Source organism: Microtus ochrogaster, chromosome 19 (assembly GCF_000317375.1).
Source record: "Microtus ochrogaster isolate Prairie Vole_2 chromosome 19, MicOch1.0, whole genome shotgun sequence".
In the NCBI taxonomy this organism is placed as follows: Eukaryota; Metazoa; Chordata; class Mammalia; order Rodentia; family Cricetidae; genus Microtus; species Microtus ochrogaster.
Genome location: NC_022021.1, coordinates 26,219,732 through 26,240,173, shown reverse-complemented (window position 1 = coordinate 26,240,173; position 20,442 = coordinate 26,219,732). Strand labels below are relative to the sequence as shown.

Below are 20,442 nucleotides of genomic sequence, written 5' to 3'. Positions count from 1 at the left end.
GCTTGCCTTGTGAACCATCTAGTTTAGCCAAAACCATCTGTGTGGACTGAAACTACCTGCAGTTACTATACCAATCCTAACTTTTTCGTTTCAGGAACTTCGGGGCGGGGGGAGGGAGGGAGTATATTAACAGGCTTTGGGAAACGTCCTCTCTCTCCTTCATGTGTTTTCTCACAACCAGCTAACACGAGTTAAGTATCATGCAATGTGGTTAGTGAGGAACAGGGGTGCAGGGTACAGTTTCTGTCTTGTTATTCTTCTGGCGTTGATTTGTGTCCTGTGCTGAGATCATTCTAGAGATTGCTATCCGAAGGACGCACAGACAGCAGAAATGACTATGCAGTGGTAACAGCACTCTGGGAAAACAAATGAACCACCACCACTGACTTTTCCATCAGCTAAGCATGCCTTCCCTTCCGATGCTCATGATGAAAAGCTTTACACACACTTAATGCCATAATACTATGCCCACATTTCCTTATGCAAATAAACACAATTCTGGGTACTTTTATAGACTTAAGTTAGCTAAAATCAGGTATGCTCTTTGGTTCTCTTATTTTTCTTTTTTTTTTTTTTGTCTGCTTTGGATTGGTTCTTTTTATTTTTTTTAATTTATTTATTTATTGAGGATTTCTGCCTCCTCCCCGCCACCGCCTCCCATTTCCCTCCCCCTCCCCTGATTAAGTCCCTCTCCCTCATCAGCTTGAAGAGCCATCAGGGTTCCCTGACCTGTGGGAAGTCCAAGGACAGCCCACCTCCATCCATGTTTAGTGAGTTGTGGTTCTCTTATTTTTCATTTGTTACTGAGACTAGCTAAAGTATCGGATAAATTCTTGGCAGATTTTTTTTTATTCATGAAGTGATACTTAAGATTCAACCCACCTAGTTACTGTATAAGATGCTAAGTATGCATGCTTCAGCAGGATAGAGGTTTTTCTAAGAATTTGAATTGCTTGGAAAACTATATTGTGTATTTTTTTAGAGAGTAGGGTAAAGCGGTTTTAATTGGCCTTAGTGTTTTCCTATCTTAAATCTGTTTCCTAGAAGAAAAGTAGATAATTAAGAAATGATTATTCCTCATCAAATAAGCCGAACAAACTATAAACCAAAGAATAAGGGGAGACAAATAGACCTTTTCTGAGTTAACAAAGAGGCAACGCCTGGAAAATCTGCTTATTTACTTATCAAACCTCGTCTCATCCTGCAGGTGAAGGCATCTACCAGAAAGCTAACAGGAAGGCGGAAGCTGCTCAGTCTACCCTTGTGTTAGAGCTCAGAAGTCCTCCTAAGGAAGAATGCTTTCCCAGTTAATCCCGGGACCTCAACTAAAGTCTCAGGTGTAGCTGCTGCCACCACGTCTCTCCAAAGTCCCAAGGGCTCTCCCACCTAAGCCAGGAGAAGTTGCAGTTCGGTGTCGCTCGCCTTCCTCCCCGCCCCCGCTTTGGTGCCCTACTGAGGGCAGCTAGGGCACTGCCAACTCCTTTTATGGTGAGAGGATGGATTCTTCGTCGTCTCCCCGCCCAAGCCTGGTACCTACCCACCCGTCCACCCACGCGTCTGCCAAGTCTCACCCGGAGCTCTTGGGCGTACACACCCACATACAACCACACACCCACATATCCGCTCTGCCGCTCCCGGGTAGAATCCTAAAGCAATTGTCCTGATAGCCCAAGACCCACAAGCTCGGTCTGCGGGTGGAAGGTGAGAGAATTAATGCCCTCCATACTGCAGAGCGACGTAGACCAGACGCTGGTCCCAGCAGCATCCCCACTAAATGCTCGTCTTAGGAGTGGCAAAAGCGCGTGCAGGGACTTCCCTGGGGCTCGGCCCGGGTGCTCTCAGTATCTCTGAGAGACGGAAAGTACTGGAGCCACCTCCGCTGCCCGGTGGCACCCCCTCGGGTCCCTTCAGACCTCCCCAGGCTTTCCGCTCCGCCCTCTATCACCAGGCTCCCGGGCTGTGCCATAGGAAGACTCGCTCCGCCCTTTCTGTGTCAGCCAATGGGCGCCCGGGCCGCGCGCCGACTGTCTCCGCCTTCGCCAGGGAAACTTGCGGGGAGGAGAAAAGTTTGTACAGAGTCTGGAAAGGCGAGAGCCAGGCTCGAAACCCGGCAGCGGGAGAGGAAGATGAGCAGCCCCAGATCAGAGCCCCAGGCCCAAGGGACCCAGCGCAGCCCCCAGAGCACAAGGAGCGGCCTCAACGGCAGCCGCCTTCTCCGGTAGCTGTCCCTTCAGCCCGCGGCTGGGGAAGAGGGAACCTGGACCTACGCTCCGTTCCACCTGCACGCGTGGCGGCACACCTGGACGCTGACCTCCCGCACCAGACCTGCGGGCTCTGCAAAGCTGAGACTCGCCCTGGGGAGGGATAAATCAAACAAGAAAGCCAAGACCCGTCTTCAACTGAGCCTCGCTTGCTTTCTAAGCTTTTTGAAAGCTCTGACCTCAGTTCCGGAAAGTTGGCAGACCAGGTTCCGAGGAGGGCAAAGGCTTGACAAGTTCCGCACTGAGCGGGAAGAAACTGATGGCTGAGGTTAGAGGCAGGTCCAGATCGTCTGCGGCCTGAGCCTTGGAACGCACCCAGCTCCTAAACCCACCCTACAGGTAAGTTGGGATGAATGTTTTTTGCATGGATGGCACAGGAGCCAGGCTCTTTCGGGGAACCAAAGAATAGAATGTGCTTCCAAATCGTCCATAACTTGTTTCAATGAGAATTTTATAGACTCCGTCAGCAATAGCACTAGCAAGTCACTTTTCCCTTGAGAAGGGTCTTACTCATCTTGGCGATGGAATGAGTTGGGAGTGGGGGCGGTAGGCGGGAAAGGCAGTTATCAGTTTATAAATATTAATGTCAGCAGAGTGGTGCTCTTGGCAGGACGCATTCAGAGCTTGGGGATTTGAGTAGCCACAGTTAGTAAGTGGCTACAGATCAGGAAGTCGGATCCGGTTGCTCTCCCTTGTCTTCATTTACACAGCATTTTTGGCCATGGGTCGAACACCTTGCAAGTGGTAAATGGCTCACCTCTCCCTTTCCTGTCTTTCACCATCTCCAGATCGAACCGTGAGCTCCAAAGCTGCGAACAGTATACTGACCACCAGCATGTCCACTCCTGGGGTCAATGCGTCCTTCTCCGCTTCGGAGAGGCTGAACAGCCCAGTGACCATTCCGGCAGTGATGTTCATCTTCGGGGTCGTGGGCAACCTGGTGGCCATCATAGTGCTGTGCAAGTCGCGCAAGGAGCAGAAGGAGACGACCTTCTACACTCTCGTGTGTGGGTTGGCTGTCACTGACCTACTAGGCACGTTGCTGGTAAGCCCAGTGACCATCGCCACATACATGAAGGGCCAATGGCCCGGGGACCAGGCACTGTGTGACTACAGCACCTTCATCCTACTCTTTTTTGGCCTGTCGGGTCTCAGCATCATCTGTGCCATGAGCATTGAGCGCTACCTGGCTATCAACCACGCCTACTTCTACAGCCACTATGTGGACAAGCGGCTGGCCGGCCTCACACTCTTCGCGGTCTATGCATCCAACGTGCTGTTCTGCGCACTGCCTAACATGGGCCTGGGCAGGTCTGAGCGACAGTACCCCGGCACCTGGTGCTTCATCGACTGGACCAGCAACGTGACGGCCTATGCCGCCTTCTCTTACATGTACGCGGGCTTCAGCTCCTTCCTCATCCTAGCCACCGTGCTCTGTAATGTGCTCGTGTGCGGCGCGCTGCTCCGCATGCACCGCCAGTTCATGCGCCGCACCTCGCTGGGCACCGAGCAGCACCACGCGGCCGCCGCCGCAGCAGTGGCTTCGGCGGCCAGTCGGGGCCACGCGGGTGCCTCCCCAGCCCTGCAGCGCCTCAGCGACTTTCGCCGCCGCAGGAGCTTCCGGCGCATCGCGGGCGCTGAGATCCAGATGGTCATCTTACTCATCGCCACCTCCCTGGTGGTGCTCATCTGTTCCATTCCGCTGGTGGTGAGTGTCTGGGACTGGGGTCCACTCTGTCCTTCTCCTGCGTCCACTTCTCTCCCCTCGCTCCCCGCTTTCTCCCTGAGTCCTTGGCGGGGACAAGTTTCCTCCAGGTCTGGACTGGGACCTGCTCATGGCTTCCCTAGAAGACCCAGGCTTTTCTTCTAAGTCCTGACCCTAAGGACTTGGCGGGTAATTTCCCCCGAGGTCCCCCGAGATTCTTTCCCCGAAAGCATGGGTTCTGAGGTCCCCTGGACATCCCCCTGCTCTCCCCTCACAGCCTGTTGTTTTGCTTTGTATCTTCCCAGAGCCCTCACTTGCAGGCTCAGTCAGATGGGGGTGGAGACAACTCACTATAGGGTTACTTACTCCAGCGCTCCACTCTGTGGCCCCCAGAACACTGCAAACCAGGGGTGATAAGCCCTGTTGAATTCATCCCTTAGGGGAATTGTGGGTTTGGGTGTTTTGATTTCTGTAGGCCTTTTGCTCTTTCTAGCTTATGCAGCATTTTAAAGTTAGAATAGATGAGATGCTTTTTAGTTTAAAAGCCAGAGGGAAGAGAGTGACTTGTTTAGAATAGTCTTGCAGATGCGTTCAAGCTGCTCGCTGCTCCCCACTCCCCTCCCTCAGTGCCTCCCCACCCATCCACCCCCGCCCCCACAGACACACACAAAACCATGGCATGCTTGAGAAGACACTGGAACAGGGTAACGTCCAAATTCAAGTTCCTTATTCTTTTTGCAAGCCAAGAAAGCACGGTGGGGTTAGGAAGTATGGACAAGTTGATGTGATCGGGCTGGCATTGTATTTTAATCCTCAATGACCAGGAGAGGTCCGGTTTCTCCTTTATGCAGATGGTTTCCCTTCGGCCACCAGACTCCTGTCCCCACTACTGTCATACTACAGTTACTCCTAGTTTGGGCTTTTGTGGAGAAAGTGTCCATTGGTGCTTTGGTGCACTTCATCTTTGAGGCAACACACTCTTTGAAATTGCCTTCTGCAGCGCTTACAATATAAACAGAGAGGGGCAGACGCCTCTTAAGGTCTCTGCTTTTACCTGTCCTTGGTAGAATGCACTAGAAACAGGTCAGTGGTAGAACATGATTCTTCATCTAGAGTTCATCTTGTTCCAAGTTCTGTCTCTCCAAATACTGCATTCCTGGAAATTCTAAACCACCTATTCAAAAAGAAATTACTATCTATGTTTACTGGAACCAAGTGGAAATAAATTTAATGGGCTATTATTCTTTTCTTTCGCTCATTAATACTACTAGGGATCTCTGATATGAAATACTTTTATCTCTTACCAAAGTGACTGTAAATGGAAGAAACTGAGCGGTGGCTGAGAGGGGTAGACGCCAGCATACAGTAGCTTCTTGCCAGTCTGTATAAACAGAAGTCAGTATGACTGGCCAGCAGGGCCTGCAAGCCATCCCAGAACCTAATGTAATTTACAGAGTCAAGTCACACTTGAGCCACATAAATATATTTTACTGTCTGCAATGTCAACCCAAAATAAAGTGTGAGCTGGAAGGGAAGAACCCTGCTTCTGCCTCCAGCCTCTCTGCCTCCCTATTTCACGGGACGGTAAATGACCAAGTGAGCAGTTGTAATTCACAGGACGTCCACTTCGTGGAACTGAGGGATGGAGCTAGGCCATTAGTAACCACACACGTACTTTCTAAAGGTTTCGGTTACAAGTGAGCATGTCACGCTACTGATTCACATGAAGCTACCCGTAAAGTGATCTCTGTCGTCCGCAGAGCCACACAGAACTAATTCTACGGGCTGATCCGGCCCTCAGGTTCAGCGCCATTTATGACAAAGCGTGAAGACCTGGAGCTGTATTTATGGCTGGCAGGTTAATTACATTTTTAGCGAATGAAAAATAGCGTCCAGTCTAAAGGAAGTCAGAGCTAGGTATGGAGGTTAAGTCATCTCTATTTGAAAGCTGAAACTGACTCAGCTAAGCTCAGCTAAGGGCTGCTCCTGTCGGTCAAGAGCCCCAATGCTTTTGTGAGAAAGAACTAATCAGGAAATAAGAGCAGCTTCCGATTCTAGCCTTGAGTTTGAGCTATGAAAAAAAAAAAAAGCAATCTTTTTCAGAGGCCAGTTTAAATTAAAATCTGTGGCAAGTGATGGGAAGCCGTAGAACCCACATACTCACCCACGGTTCCGTAATTATTGGAATAATCAAAAGAAACTTTCAGTTACCGTCTTTCTTGGCTTATTGTACAGCCCCGCCCCCACGTTTCTCATATCTTCAGAGAAGAAATGAGATTCAAGCTGTGAGAGCGCCCTGCCGGTGAAAGCGGCTGGGCATACTTTCAGCCCGAGATGGAAGATGAAGCACCTGCTTTTAACGTTATTGAATAAAATTGAGTGCTAATTCCATTGGAGGAAATGAAGCCCTCTGGGTCATTTTCAGTGCTTTCGAAAAGCTACCTGGCCGAGCAAACCCAGCTTGCTTGGACTTTGAGAGAGCTACATACAATACAGAAGGAAGGCAAAGCAGGCAAGAGTCTGCCTTTTGGACCCGTGGGAAGAGGCCAGATTAGCTCTTACAACATCTATTTAATATAAAAAGCAAATTTTAATTTGTTGTACAAAATGGAGCCGTGAAAACTAAAGTTGAGACAGGCAGAGAATTCCGTGGTGGACACAATGGATGTGCCAAACCTGCGAAGTTCTCCGTGGGTCACAATCAGTGAGCAGAGGAAGCGTGAGCACACTCCTGTGCAGCACAAACAACATTTGGTCGGAATATGGGTTTTGTCATTTTGTCCTTTCTGCTATTTATAACTTGTCGTGGGGTTGGGTTTATTTTGTTTTTTCAAAACAGGAGAAGCTAAAGAAACGAAAGTACATGCTTAAGATAAATATCTTGCATTCTGTAGGAACATGCCATCAAAACTAGATCGATTTCTGGTACTTAATTGTGCAGTTCTAGTACTAATGTTGAGATAACAGTTCTAATCAGATTTTTGCCTCGGGGCTGAAGAGCTAGGGTGTCAGGTTTGGAACCGCATTTCCCTCCACACAAAGGCAAGCCACAGGCATATTTATTGCTTATTTGTTTCTTTTTGTTCTTCTTCCTCTGAGCTACCAGTAGTATAGCAAATTAATCATCTGTCTTGGTCAGGTAAATTTACGTCCTTAGGGAAACAGTTTCCTGTGTTTCTTTCTTTCTTTGCTTACTGTAAATCAGTTGTCGCCATAAAGGCATCCACAACAGCTTACAAAAGCAGATAGAACTGTAAGCAGGAACTGGAAGGGGGCCCACTAAATGATCATATGAACATAAAGCGCATGCACAGGTAAAATTGATTAATTTAGATGCCACTATAGTGAAATCAAAGACATTTGATCCCCTGCCTAATAAACGCAGCTAATTTTTTTAAAAGAACTTCCTAGAAGCAATGTTTGAGTCACAGCTTGAAATGGCAGGCCTTTTAGAAGTGCTGGGATGTTGATGGCTGCAGAATAGCACATAAACACAATCTCCCAAAACCCAACAGCTCATTGCAGTCTTCTCAATGAAGCTTCTTCCCACTCAGCATCTCGGTTTCCCCAGGCACCCACGAAGAACAGCGACTAACTGGGTGGCTGGGAGTGCCTCCTTCTTCAGTTCTTCTGACCAGCTTTACTGACATCTCAAGCTTTAGCTTTATTAAACAGTTATAACATGACATTTTCTGCCCTAGAGCTAAAGTGTTGAAGCTGTGAATTAGGAGGAAAAGACAAACCTTTACAATGAAGATAGATATTAGCCACCAGGGATGAAGTAACTTGCACGCAGTGAATGGCCAGTGAGTGAGCGAGAAGGAACACAAAACACAGACTCTTATACTGCCACTCAGTCAAGAACATTCATTTCCCCCCTGTCTTTAAAGGGGGGGGGGTAAGAACTTCTAGTAGCAGCTGTGTCAATTCTGGACTCCTCCCAAGGCCATGAGATAACTGGGTACACAGAGACAATTCCATTCATGTGCTTGGAACAGAACAAGTAGCCTGCATGCTCAGATCCAGTTACAGAGCCTGCCATTTACTGGACCGCATCTCAATTCAGACAACTAATTTTTGCGCTGGTCTAGTCAAGAGTCCAACATTTCAGTCCAACCTTCTCGAAACAAGACTATTAAGTGGGAAGTACATGTTTTTAATAGCAGCCACGAACTCTATCCCAAAGCTACCTTTTCCTGAGCTATCAGAGTAGCCCAGAGTGGCCATGTTTCCACATCTATATTCAAAGGAAAGTAGTAAGCGGCAAAACAAATGTTAAATCCCAGGCCCTATACTAAGCACTTTAAGAATTTATGTACAGGGGCTGGAGAGATGGCTCAGTGGTTAAGAGCACTGCCTGCTCTTCCAAAGGTCCTGAGTTCAATTCCCAGCAACCACATGGTGGCTCACAACCATCTGCAATGAGATCTGGTGCCCTCTTCTGGCCTGAAGGCATACCTTCAGACAGAATACTGAGAATACTGTATACATAATAAATAAATAAAATCTTTAAAAAAAAAAGAATTTACATACAGCCCGAACCGGTGGTGCTTGCCTTTCATCCCAGCCCTAGGTAAGCAGAGGCAGGCAAAGCTTTGTGGGTTCAAGATCAGCCAGTTTCAGGCCATCCTGGGCTACAAAAAGGGGCCCTAACCTTTATGCATAAATGGTAACGGCCACAGCCATAATATGGAGTCATTTGTTTGGTAGCAAACCATGGGCATTCACCATGCTGCCATATGCACTCCCATTAGCTTTCCTGCAGTCACCTTCTAGTTTTTATGGCGTCCTCTCCCAGTTTTATTTTGGTGCTTCTAAGCTGAATGTCTGGTCCGTCTTCAGCAGTTCAGAATCCTGGAGTCACTGCCAATAGCAGGCACAAGTTACATCCACCAAGTCTGCAGTTGCTCATCGTCAAAAGGCAAGAAAGTTAGGGGCCTTGTTTGTATCCAGTAAGGTTTTCAGAATTTTTCCCCTCTCTTGACTCAGACCTTCTGTTTTATCAGCAACACATGCTGCCGTAACTGCAGACTGCCCGAACTTATTTATTTATATAACATCTAGGGCTTGCTGGAGAAGGGGCATAGAAAAAGTGCTGCCATGGGTATTCCTGTCGAGCCTGTCGCTGCTCTTCAGGGACAGGAAAGCAAGAGGTCTTTTCTGTGTTTTGCTTTATGTTAGGTTTTTTTATTTGGTTTTGTTTTGGGTTTTGGTGGTGGTGGTGGTGGTTAGTGTCTCAAGACAGAGTTTCTCTGTGTAGCTCTGTCTGTCCTGGGACTCATTCTGTAGGGCTATTGGTGGCTTTTAAAGTGAAGCCAGAGCTGCTGTGTTTTTTTTTCAAGCACTATTAAATGCCTCAGGTTTTGTTTTTGCTTCTTTTTTCCTTACTCTACTCGAAACTAAACCGAGACTAGGGCGGCAAAGTCAAGCCCATCCATTTGGGTTCTCTGAAAATAATTTGATTGACTTCTGAGAATTTTTATGTGAATTTAGAATTGGGGCGTATGTACTGAATTTATTCTGAAGCTTTGGGAACTAAGCCTGAGGCTTATGCATGCTAGCCAAGTGCTCTCCCCCTGTACCGCCCCTAGCCCAGAACGTTGTGCTTTATACTTCGGTCTTCTCCATATGCTGCCCCTGAACGACACTAAGTGATGAGATCCAGGGGCCTGTATTAATGTAAGCACCCAGCCCCCATAGAACTCTAAATAGAACTTTAAAAAATTACAGCTTCTTTCATTCCCTTGTGCGGTAGTCAGATTCAATTATGGCTGCAGATAAAATGAAATACAAAGGTGCTTTCTCCCTTGCTCCTTGTTAGTTTTGATAATAAAAACACCATTAATTTTTCACAACATTGACTTTTTAAAATAGCACAGAAGCCGGGCAATGGTGGCGCACGCCTTTAATCCCAGCACTCGGGAGGCAGAGGCACGCGGATCTCTGTGAGTTCGAGACCAGCCTGGTCTACAGAGCTAGTTCCAGGACAGGCTCCAAAGCCACATAGAAACCCTGTCTCAAAAAAACAAAAAACAAAAACAAAAATAAAATAGCACAGAAATCTGGAAACAAAATGTGAATTGCTTTAAGTAACTACAGCTTTTTTGTTTGTTTGTTTGTTTGTTTTAATTGTTCAGAAATTTCCTCTTTTCAGGGGTAACTGTGTTTCCTTTGAGGTTGTGGAGAGCCAACCAACAGAAAAACATGTTAATGTTAATATATAATATATATAATAAATGATAATACATGATATACAATATATTATGCATATATACATGAAATTCAAAATCCAAACTTAACAAAACTATTCTGAAAGTTTCTTGTAAAGAACCTGTGCAAAATGCATCGGAGAGATGCTAGGTACTAGCCGCTCCAAAGTAGAGCAACACTGCCCTCTAGAGGTTGAAGTGTCAGGTTCACATAAACCCTGCCACAGATGGGGCTTGCTGCTAACAGGCTCAGGCGCATCACTTCCTTCATCTTTGAAACATAAAGTACAGTGTGAGTAAAATACAGATGGCAATATTTTCTAGTGATGACCTCACTACTAAGAATAAATTTTAAACGTAAATCCAGCCTGGGAGAACGAATAACGCCGCGGGAAATTCATCTGGAGACTAGAGCCCAGAACAGACCTGATTATCAATAGGATAGGAGAGAGCTTGAAAAGTTCAGTACTTTTCAGGTCTCTAGTTTATGCCTGTTTATCCCAGCACTTGGGAAGTTGAGGTAAGGATAGCCAGAATGGCAAAAATTGCCCTGCCTCAAACACACACACACATGCAAGCACACACACACATGCACCCATGCACACACAACCTTCCAGGTCCAGGTAACAAGCATCAGTTGACAAGGAGGAACTCCTCCAGCTACCATGGATCACTAAGGACTTTAGTAAAGTGTCTGGAAGGAGGAAACCAAGACACATTTTTTTTTTTTTTGCGTGCTTGTTTTTGAGGCTTTTGAAGCAGAGGAGGGGTGGGTTCTCAACAGAATAGTCGAAGAGTCTCTGAATTCAGCTGAACCCTATCTGGAAGAGTCACAAAACTATAGCTCACGGGGAGCTACGGGAGGCTTTTTTGTTTTTAGCAAACTGCATAAAGGACATATACTTCAGAAATAATCTGGGGCAGTATTGAGGAGGGATTGCAGGGGGAAAGGAAATGTTATTTGGTTGGCTACTGCAATGTTATCTTCCTTGAGAAATGCTAATGAGGAAATGGATTAGAAAGTCTGGATTCAAGACACAGCAACACCGGATTATTATGGAGAGTGGAGGAGCGCCACAGAGGAAAACCACGCTCTGGCCATTCTGGCTAACAGGAGACACTGATATTAGTTCAAAAGTATGAAGTATTTTCTCTTAATGTAAAGGCATAGGCGCCTCGGTAATTTTGTAATGATTACGTGGTTAATTGACTTACAAAGTCTCTTTTAAAATATATAGTAACTGACTTGTGTAAACTGCCGTTGGAAAGTAGGCATTACCACGTAAGAGCAGCTACATCACGTCACTGCAAAGGTAAATGCAACACTTAAAAGTGTTTTGCCAAATTGCTTAATTATAAAATCTCAACGTGGGCCTCTCGTTTGTGCAGGTGCGAGTGTTTATCAACCAGTTGTATCAGCCAAGTGTGGTGAAAGACATCAGCAGAAACCCCGACTTGCAGGCCATCAGAATCGCTTCCGTGAACCCCATTCTGGACCCCTGGATCTACATCCTTCTGCGGAAGACTGTACTCAGTAAAGCCATTGAGAAGATCAAGTGCCTCTTCTGCCGCATAGGTGGGTCCGGCAGAGATGGGTCAACGCAGCACTGCTCAGAGAGTCGGAGGACATCTTCGGCCATGTCTAGCCACTCCCGCTCCTTCCTCTCCCGGGAGCTGAGGGAGATCAGCAGCACATCTCAGACTCTCCTGTATCTACCAGACCTAAGCGAAAGCAGCCTGGGAGGCAGGAATTTGCTTCCGGGCGTGCATGGCGTGGGCCTGACCCAAGCAGACACCACCTCGCTGAGAACTTTGCGAATATCAGAGACCTCAGACTCCTCCCAGGGCCAGGACTCAGAGAGCGTCTTGTTGGTGGATGAGGTTGGTGGGAGTGGCAGGGAGGAGCCTGCCTCTAAAGGAAACTCTCTGCAAGTCACGTTCCCCAGTGAAACGCTGAACTTATCTGAAAAATGTATATAGTAGCTACAGGGGTTGGGGGAGCATTGTTTGGGGAACTTTTCAAAGTCCTGTGCAATAGACATACGCGTGTTTAGCTGTACTCGGAAGGGCTGTCTCTGTCCGCGACTCCTAGCAGAGAACATTCGAGTTTGAGTGCTCTTCGTTCAGTGCGGCAGGCGAGCCCCTTGAGTGCCAAGGCCTGACGCACACTGGCCCTCACTCTGATGTGACTCAAGATCGCAGCGGCTGCAGCTGGCCACCTTTTTCTACTGGATAGGAAGATGGCAGAAGCTATGTTACTTTCAGAACTTTGGATTTGGCACCTACCGGAGGTCCGGATACTGGAAGGGCTCTACCCCAAACTCAAAGGACTATCTTACAGCCGATTTAAGTGTCTCACTAAAGCATGAAATGTGAATTTTTATTGTTAGAAATATAATTTAAGGTATTTATGTTCTTCTCTGTGAGAAGGTTTATTGTTAATACAAGGTATAAAAAAAATTATGATATGCCCTCTCCTGCCAGTATAACCAGCTAATAATATTGTCAATGTTATTTTTTTTCCATAAACAAGTCAGGCCAAAGTATTGAAAACAGAGTGAAACTATTATCTATAAAATAGATATAAATTTTTAAAAGAGTTTAGCATAATCAAAGGAAAAAAAGATTATTTAAGATGTGAAAATTAAACAACCTAAAATATATTTTCCAAGCTATATATAAGAAAAATTAGAAATATATTACATTTATTTATCCAGAAAACTGTGATTTCAGGAGTACCTAACATTGCTGGTAAATATTTTCAACTTTTGCCCCCACTAATTGTTATTTTTAAAGATGTAACATACTTTTTTAAAGTCTCTGGCTGCCCATAATTGAAGTGTGTAGTATAAAAAGTCTAAGTGGCTTGTTCTGTCCTGAAAGTGTGTGTAGTTTTACTTGCCAACAGAATGTCTGACAGCGTCCTTTCCAATCTAAAGAGGAAGATGGCGCTCTGGCATGGTTTCCACTCTGTTATGTGTGTCAACAGAAACTGACAGTTTTGTGTGACACCCAAGAATGCTGTGCCTGTGCTCGGAGGCTCTTTCTCCGAGAAATATTAAGCATGTTTTGTTAACGTGTTCTTGTGAATTGCTTGGTTGTGACCGACTTCTGAGCCTGACACTGAGGAGGGTATAAAGAGCAGCTGAACCGACTGAAATTATTCCGGAGATTACAATAAATAATTGTATTGATCTGCGTTCCACAGCCTCAATTTGGGAAACGGTGTATGGGGTTTTGTGCTGCTATTTTGTTTTGGGGTGCCTTCTATATATATCCTTTTAAAATGAAAGGGTTCTTCTTGATGATTGTTTTTGTTTTGTCTGAAGCTTGAAGACACTTTTATTAGATTTTGAAGAAAAACTCCAAGGCAGCAAGCTGTCAATCTTACCAGCTGCCCAGAGGAGTACAGAAGAGAGAAGGGGCCACAGCATCTCAGCTGAGTGGGCATGGAGGTCAACTACATGGCAGGCAGCAGCCACATGGTAGGAAGTAGAGCTTTCAAAAGGGAGCCCAGTGTACCAGAAAATGCACACTCGGGCTCTGGCTACCCTCTGAAAGAACAAGACAGAGAAGACGAGAAAGGAAAAGTCATGTCTCTCTGCGTGAGGATTTCAACAGGTGGGCAGACCCGGCAGAAGCTCGTGGCAGCCAAGAATCAGTTTCACACAGGGAGGGAATGCATAGAGGTGCATTGTCTCTTAAGTGCAGAGTGGAGACGTGCAGTGCCGTGCCGTGTCAAACACCTGGCCAAGAGACATACCTTCAGGAGGTAGAGGCCACCTTAAACTTGGCTAAAGAAATAGGAAGATTAATTACCCCCTTAATGAGATGAACACTTTAAAACAGGGCTATTTTTAAGATGTCAAGCATAATATAAAGCCTGTATCTGCTTAGTGGAGAATGAACGGTTAAGGAGGAACCGTGATCCAAGTGACAATTAGTACTAAATGTCACCAGTGTATGTTGCTGGTGGGAGAAGCAATGTTATACTTAACTAGCTGCAGGCTCAGTATCCCAAATAGTTATCACTAACTACTGACATCAACACTTCCTATTAGCGTTTTCTCTGTATCAGCATATCGGCATTCCTGAGACAGCAGCCTGAACAAGTCCTCAACAGAACCTACAGAAATTTTTTTCTTTCTTCCTTACCCTGCTTTTTCTTTTTCCTTCCTCCCCTCCCCCTCTTTCTTCTTTTCTTTCTTTCTTGCCTGTCTGTCTGTCTGTCTTTTTTGACAGAATCTTGCTGTATGGCTCAAGCTGGCCTGTCATTCCTATGGCGTTCTGAGATTACAGAAGTGCACCAGCACACCCAGCAGAGGTCTCTGATGCAGTAAGATAGACATTTCCTCAGCTTTCCTGGGTGACAATGACGCTGCCTGTTTTAGGATTACTTTAGCAACAGTCTCTAGGCCTGAGGTCATGGTTTGCTATTTGCAAATATTAAAGATATTTTAGATAGTGTCAGAAAAGCGAGACATCATCTTTGCAGGCCTGTTGGCTCTGGCATTCAGATAAGGATGGCAAGAAAGGAGCATGAGACTTAACTTCTAAAATGCTTTCTGTCGCCATCTGAATGAATGCCCAACAAACAATGGTTTCAGAAAATGTGTTGGGAATAAGAATTTTGTTTCACTTCCATGACCATGATCCACAGAGATCACCCATGCCTAGATTTAAATATAAATTAACGCGCGCGCGCGCACGCGCGCGCGTGTGTGTGTGTGTGTGTGTGTGTGTGTAACTTCATTTGTGTCCCTGGGGCAAGCACAACCTCACTCATGAATTAGCATTAGTAATATGTAAGACATATCTCACCCATGTTTACTTCAGGTTCAGTACCAAGAACACTGACTTGGCTTAATCTTGTTTACTGAAATATTTACATACTATGACATTTATTCTTCAAAGTACATATCCTTTAAAATGTTTTAGTAAATTCAACTAAAAAATACATCCATCACTGACTTCCAATTCCCAAACATTTGCATCATCCCAAGAAGAAATCACATGCCATATGCAATCAGTCCACACTGTTCTCAGCCCTAGCCCGAGAACCAATATATGCCTATTGATTTCTCTATTGTGAACTTTCTATACAAAGGAAATAATGCAGTAACTGGAATTTTTGTAGGCCATCTTTGTGTCAGAAGAACATTTTCACGGTTTGTTGATATGGCAACATTAATCAATACTTTATTCCTTTTTATATCTGAATAATACCCCATGAAATGGACATACCACTTTTTAAAATCCACACACTAATTGGCCAGTGTTGCACTGATCTAACATTCTGGCTATTTTAAATAATGCTAAGAACTTTTTTGTGTGTGTTTTTAAGACTTTTGGGCTCATAACTGAAATTGCTGGGACATATAGTAATTCTAAGTTCAGTATTTTGAGGCAATGTTGAATTGAACTCTTTTCGACGTGACTAAAACACTTTACATTCCCACCAACAATGTATAAGTCCTTGATTTTTTTCAATAACCTTGCAAAACTTACTACTGTATTTTTATTATAGCCATCTGATGGGTGTGAAGTAGTTTAACTGCATGTCCTTAATGAATGATGATATTGTGAAAGTACATACATATAGTTACTGACTAGCTTTATATTTTAGAGAAATGTCCATTGGAGATTTTTTTCCCATTTTTAGTGGTTTATATGGCTATGATAATCTGCCAAAGCTGCCACAGACTAAATGGCTTAACCAACAGAAATTTATTTTCTCGGAGTTCTATTGGTTGGAAGTTTAAGATAAAGGTGCTGGCAGGGCTGGCTTCTCGTGAGACTTCTCTTTCTCCGTGTGTCCTCACATGGCCTTTGTCTGTATTTCCACGCTGTGTACACATCTCCACTCACACATACAAGCCCATTATAAAGACACCAGGCACACCAGGGAGGACCTCTTGTAAGCTTTATCTCCGAATGGAATTTGAAAGCCAACAAATGAACTTGACAGATGGACAATTTAATTTATTGCTGAATCTCGTATATGCTTTAAAGAACAGCCAGAGAAGGCCGCCATTTTTCCGTCATCTGTTCCACGTGGTTTATAAGATTTAACAGTTCAATGGTAAAGACTATTTGTTCTTCGTGTTCCTTGCTGTAGAGCACTTGTGGATTGTCTGACTGGTATAGAATCCTATCTCGTCCCAGTACGACACGATAAACAAGCAGGTAAATGTAACCAACTAGGTCAAGTTCAAGAAAGAAATGTAACTGCTAGAGCTGCTGAAAGGCAACCAGCTGGAGTCATGGAATCAGTGTTATTTTCCCAAACATTCCTCTCTACAGGTTTCCTCTTGGAGACAAAACATGAAGGACCATGGTAAAACCCAGGCACTCTGACATTTACTGTTAGCTATACTTTTTAGTCTTGAATATGAAGTTAGAAAAATCCATGCTATAGAAGACATTTTCTATAAACTACCTAAACTAGTTTCAGAGCAAAAACAAACGATACTTTCTCCACCCTCCCACTGCCTCCAGCCTCCTGACTCCACATCCACACTGGAGCCTTTTTCTGAAGTCAGGATCTCATGATTGCCTTCCAGGTGCATGGGAAAAGGAACTACATAGCAAAGCTTTACAACACGACAGACGAATTAATCTCATTGCGCATGAAGTTGCCAGGGGCCACACTTGGTGCTTTAGAGCCAAACTAGAACCACATGGGGTAAAGGAAGAGGGGAAGAGAACTGGATCCCCAGTTCTCAGATCAGCGTCAACATCTCTGCCATCCATCCATTCATTCAATACCTTGCCTCGCCATTCTCTCCAGTCCCCACCATGGATGAAGGGGACAGAAGAGAACACCAAACTTACCAATGCCTTAGACAACACTGACTCACAATCTCAACAGGTAAATCATTACTTTTCTTTCCAGAGAAGAATAAACCAGGACTTATTACAAAGAAAAAATAATCCAAATTCCATGAATGATGAAAGCACTTGGGAGCTGCTCTGCAACAGGTCAGGAACACAGTGAAGTCAGCAGGGAAGAACTCTAGGCCATTCTAAGACTTTTTTTTTTTTAAGGTGGATTGCTTGATATGTCGCATTGCTAAAAGGAAAATTGTAAATCCATCATACAGTTGGGGTATTTTTCTAATATATACATAGAAAAAAAAACAAAAACAAAAATCAAGATGCTTACTGACTTCAGGAAAAACAAAGAGGGGTCCAGGAATGGAAAGATAAATACTATAGTCTAACTCAACTCTATGTAGCAATCATATACACAGTCACTAAATACTGACTTTAGAATGAACCAAATCATAATATATTACAAGGGAGACAGTAAATATATATACCATAAGCTAGACTTACCTGCAGCAAAGAAAAAAAAACCAATAATGTCTTAACTGCTAAAAAACGAATGAAAACACAGTAAGAACGTAAGTTAGAGAACACCAAGTACACTTTAGAAAATCTCCCACATGGTTGGCAGAAGTGCAAAATTTATACAACCACCTTGAAAATTAACTTGCATAGCAGGTTTAAGAACTGAAATACATCAAAAAATATGTCTTAATGCATGGCTTTATAAGATGCAACAAAACTAAACAGTTCACTGGTCACCACTGGAGAACGCCAGGGAACCAACCTATTATTTTAAATGTTAAGAAAGACGTGTGTGGGAACATGGACAGAACCAGAGCCCACTGCATTAAGGGGAGTAAGCTAGATTCAGAAAGACAAATACTTTTATTTCATATGCAGATGAGAGAGAGAGAGAGAGAGAGAGAGACAGAGACAGAGAGACAGAGAAAGTTGGGGGTGTCTGTCTGTCCAAGGTGTGGAATATGTAACTAGGGACTATGAGAAGGAAGATACCTTAAGGGAAGTCACGTGGGACAAATGGACTCTATGTGACAAGAAAAAAGAAAAGGGGATGGTTTGGGGGAGGGAAGGGAGAAGTAAAGGAGGCAATGAGGAGGAACGAAGAATAAGAACAAAGCATAGTGGCATATATATATGAAAACGCCATAATGAAACCCATCATTTTGTATGCTAACTTCAAATTTTAAATTTTAAATGAAAAAGAGTCAGGTCTTTACTCCTAAATGGCTTTACTATATAAATCATTTCCCAGAGAAAGAAAATACAGTTGACTCACAGAGTGTCTCTTTAGAGTTTTCTGGGACTAAAAGACAAACAGAATGATCACTATCATTATGTGAAAGAATGACCCAGACCGGACGGCTAAGCTCGTCAGCTTATTGCTATGTGGAATCATCTAGGACACAGGCTTTCGGGTATATCTATGAGATGTTACCAGAAGAAACACCCTCCCTGAATGTGGATGAGCCATCCCACAGGCTGCATCCTGGACTGCACAGAAAGGAGAAGCAAGCTGGGCGTCCGCATTGGCTCTTTCTGCTTACTGACTGCAGATGCCACATGACCAGCTAGCTACCTGGTGCTGCTGCCACCCCGCCTTCCACTCCATGATAGACTGTATTTTCAAATCATGAGCCAAAACAATGCCTTCCTTCTTCAGGTTTCTTTGTGAGGTCTTTTATCCCTGCAACAAGAAAAGCACACCAGACAAAGGCAATCAATAAATGCTGATAAGACTAAGAAGTCATAGCTAGTAATATTTAACTTCCGGTAGAAGTAGTCAAGGCTATAAACCTCCTCCTCTACCCCCGCTAAGAAAATGAATCTTACCAGCCTCCAGAACTAAGAACCCATTTATTAGCCATACAAACACAGAAGAAAACTAATGGTATCAAGTAGGATGAAATAATCAAAATCTAAAATGTGAAAAATACTAAAGAAAAATGACTAATTCCTTTTTAAAGTAATGGGGGACCAGAGGTGGAAGGGAAGTGGTCCCTATTGCTGAAGAGACTATGCACTCTGGAAACAGGACCAAGAGACCCCTGAGCTGGGACTGGCCTGAGGACTAGCTGTCCTGGCACCAGAAGGCACCATGGAGGCATCTAAAGGAGGGAGACAACCAACAGTCCTACCCAGCTACGCCTATAAACCACGGCGATGACCAGCAGGCCATGATAACCCTAAGGATACGGCACCAGCACACACACCTCGGCAGGGACCAACAGCTCTCTAATTAAACTTACAACCCACTCAACAAGAGATCTCATGCCTGGCACTGGAAACCTAGTCAATTACCCAGGAACACGAAGGCATGGCTCTTAGAAGAGAACCATCTTCAACCACCACTTTACTAAACCAGCATAATCCTTAACTAAAGTCTAAATGACTTATAACCAAAGAGAAGGGTAGTCTTCACCCCTCATCAAGGAAACTTCTCTTTGTAAAAGATGGAGGACTACTACAGAAAACCACAACCAATCAAAATGCAGAGTTGTGGAACCCAATCCCAATGGCTACATCTACAAAACATTCCTGTACCTAAAGCTCAAGGAACATTGCAGAAGGGGCAGAAAGATTGTTAAGAACCAGAAGATCAGGCTGGAGAGATGGTACTCAGCTGTTAAGAACACTGGCTGCTCTTCCAGAGGACCTAGGTTCAATTCCCAGCACCCACCTAGCAGCTCACAACTGTCTGTACCTCCAGTTCCAGGGAATTGACACCCTCGCAAACATATATGCAAAACGCCAATGCATATAAAATTTTTAAAAAGGAAGAACCAGAAGATTAAGGAGTTTGTTCTGAGAGTATGTCTCCTAGTAACATCAGAAGCTACATGAATGCCCAAATGCAAGCAGAGCAAGGGTGACAGCAGTGGAAGATGTCAAACTGAACAGAGAAAAGCCCACAGGCGTCAATCCTACACAGGGACTGCTGGCAACTGAGGAGGCTGGGAGCAGAAGTGTTCTTCCCAGGGAAGAGAACACCAATTGGTTGTCCAGTGCCAAATAGTCAGCCCTGAAAACATACAGACAAGTAACACTACACAGACTGGACAGGTTATGTTAAAGAATGTGCGTGCGTGTGTGTGTGTGTGTGTGTACATATATATATACAATTAGTGAAAAGAGGCCATGGATTTGAAGGAGAATGGGGAGGGGTTAAGAGAGCGTTTGGAGGGAGGAAAGGGAAGGAAGAATTGTTGACTATGTTATAATCTCAAAATGTAGAGAGAGCCTGCCTTTTGGGGGCGGGACGGCCTCGGGCAAATGTTTATAAATTGGGGGGCACAGACGCTGGGGCCCCCTTCCTGTCTCCTGTTTCTGGGCATCGCGGGAACTCCGGTTGCGTGAGTGTGCTATTTACATTAAAGTTGTATAAGCTTATACCAATTTGTCTGTATTAATCCGATCC

The 20,442-nt window shown here is 44.7% G+C and overlaps 1 protein-coding gene across 1 annotated transcript; it reads left to right on the top strand.

Moving 5' to 3' along the window:
• The first annotated feature begins 1,960 nt into the window (after window positions 1–1,960).
• On the top strand, window positions 1,961–13,425 carry Ptger4 (prostaglandin E receptor 4). The gene is made up of 3 exons (XM_005356587.3): window positions 1,961–2,600; window positions 3,050–3,969; window positions 11,565–13,425. Exons 2-3 carry the CDS (start codon window positions 3,097–3,099, stop codon window positions 12,153–12,155), a joined length of 1,464 nt encoding a protein of 487 aa, XP_005356644.1. The 5' UTR covers window positions 1,961–2,600; window positions 3,050–3,096; the 3' UTR covers window positions 12,156–13,425.
• The last annotated feature ends 7,017 nt before the right edge of the window (window positions 13,426–20,442 follow it).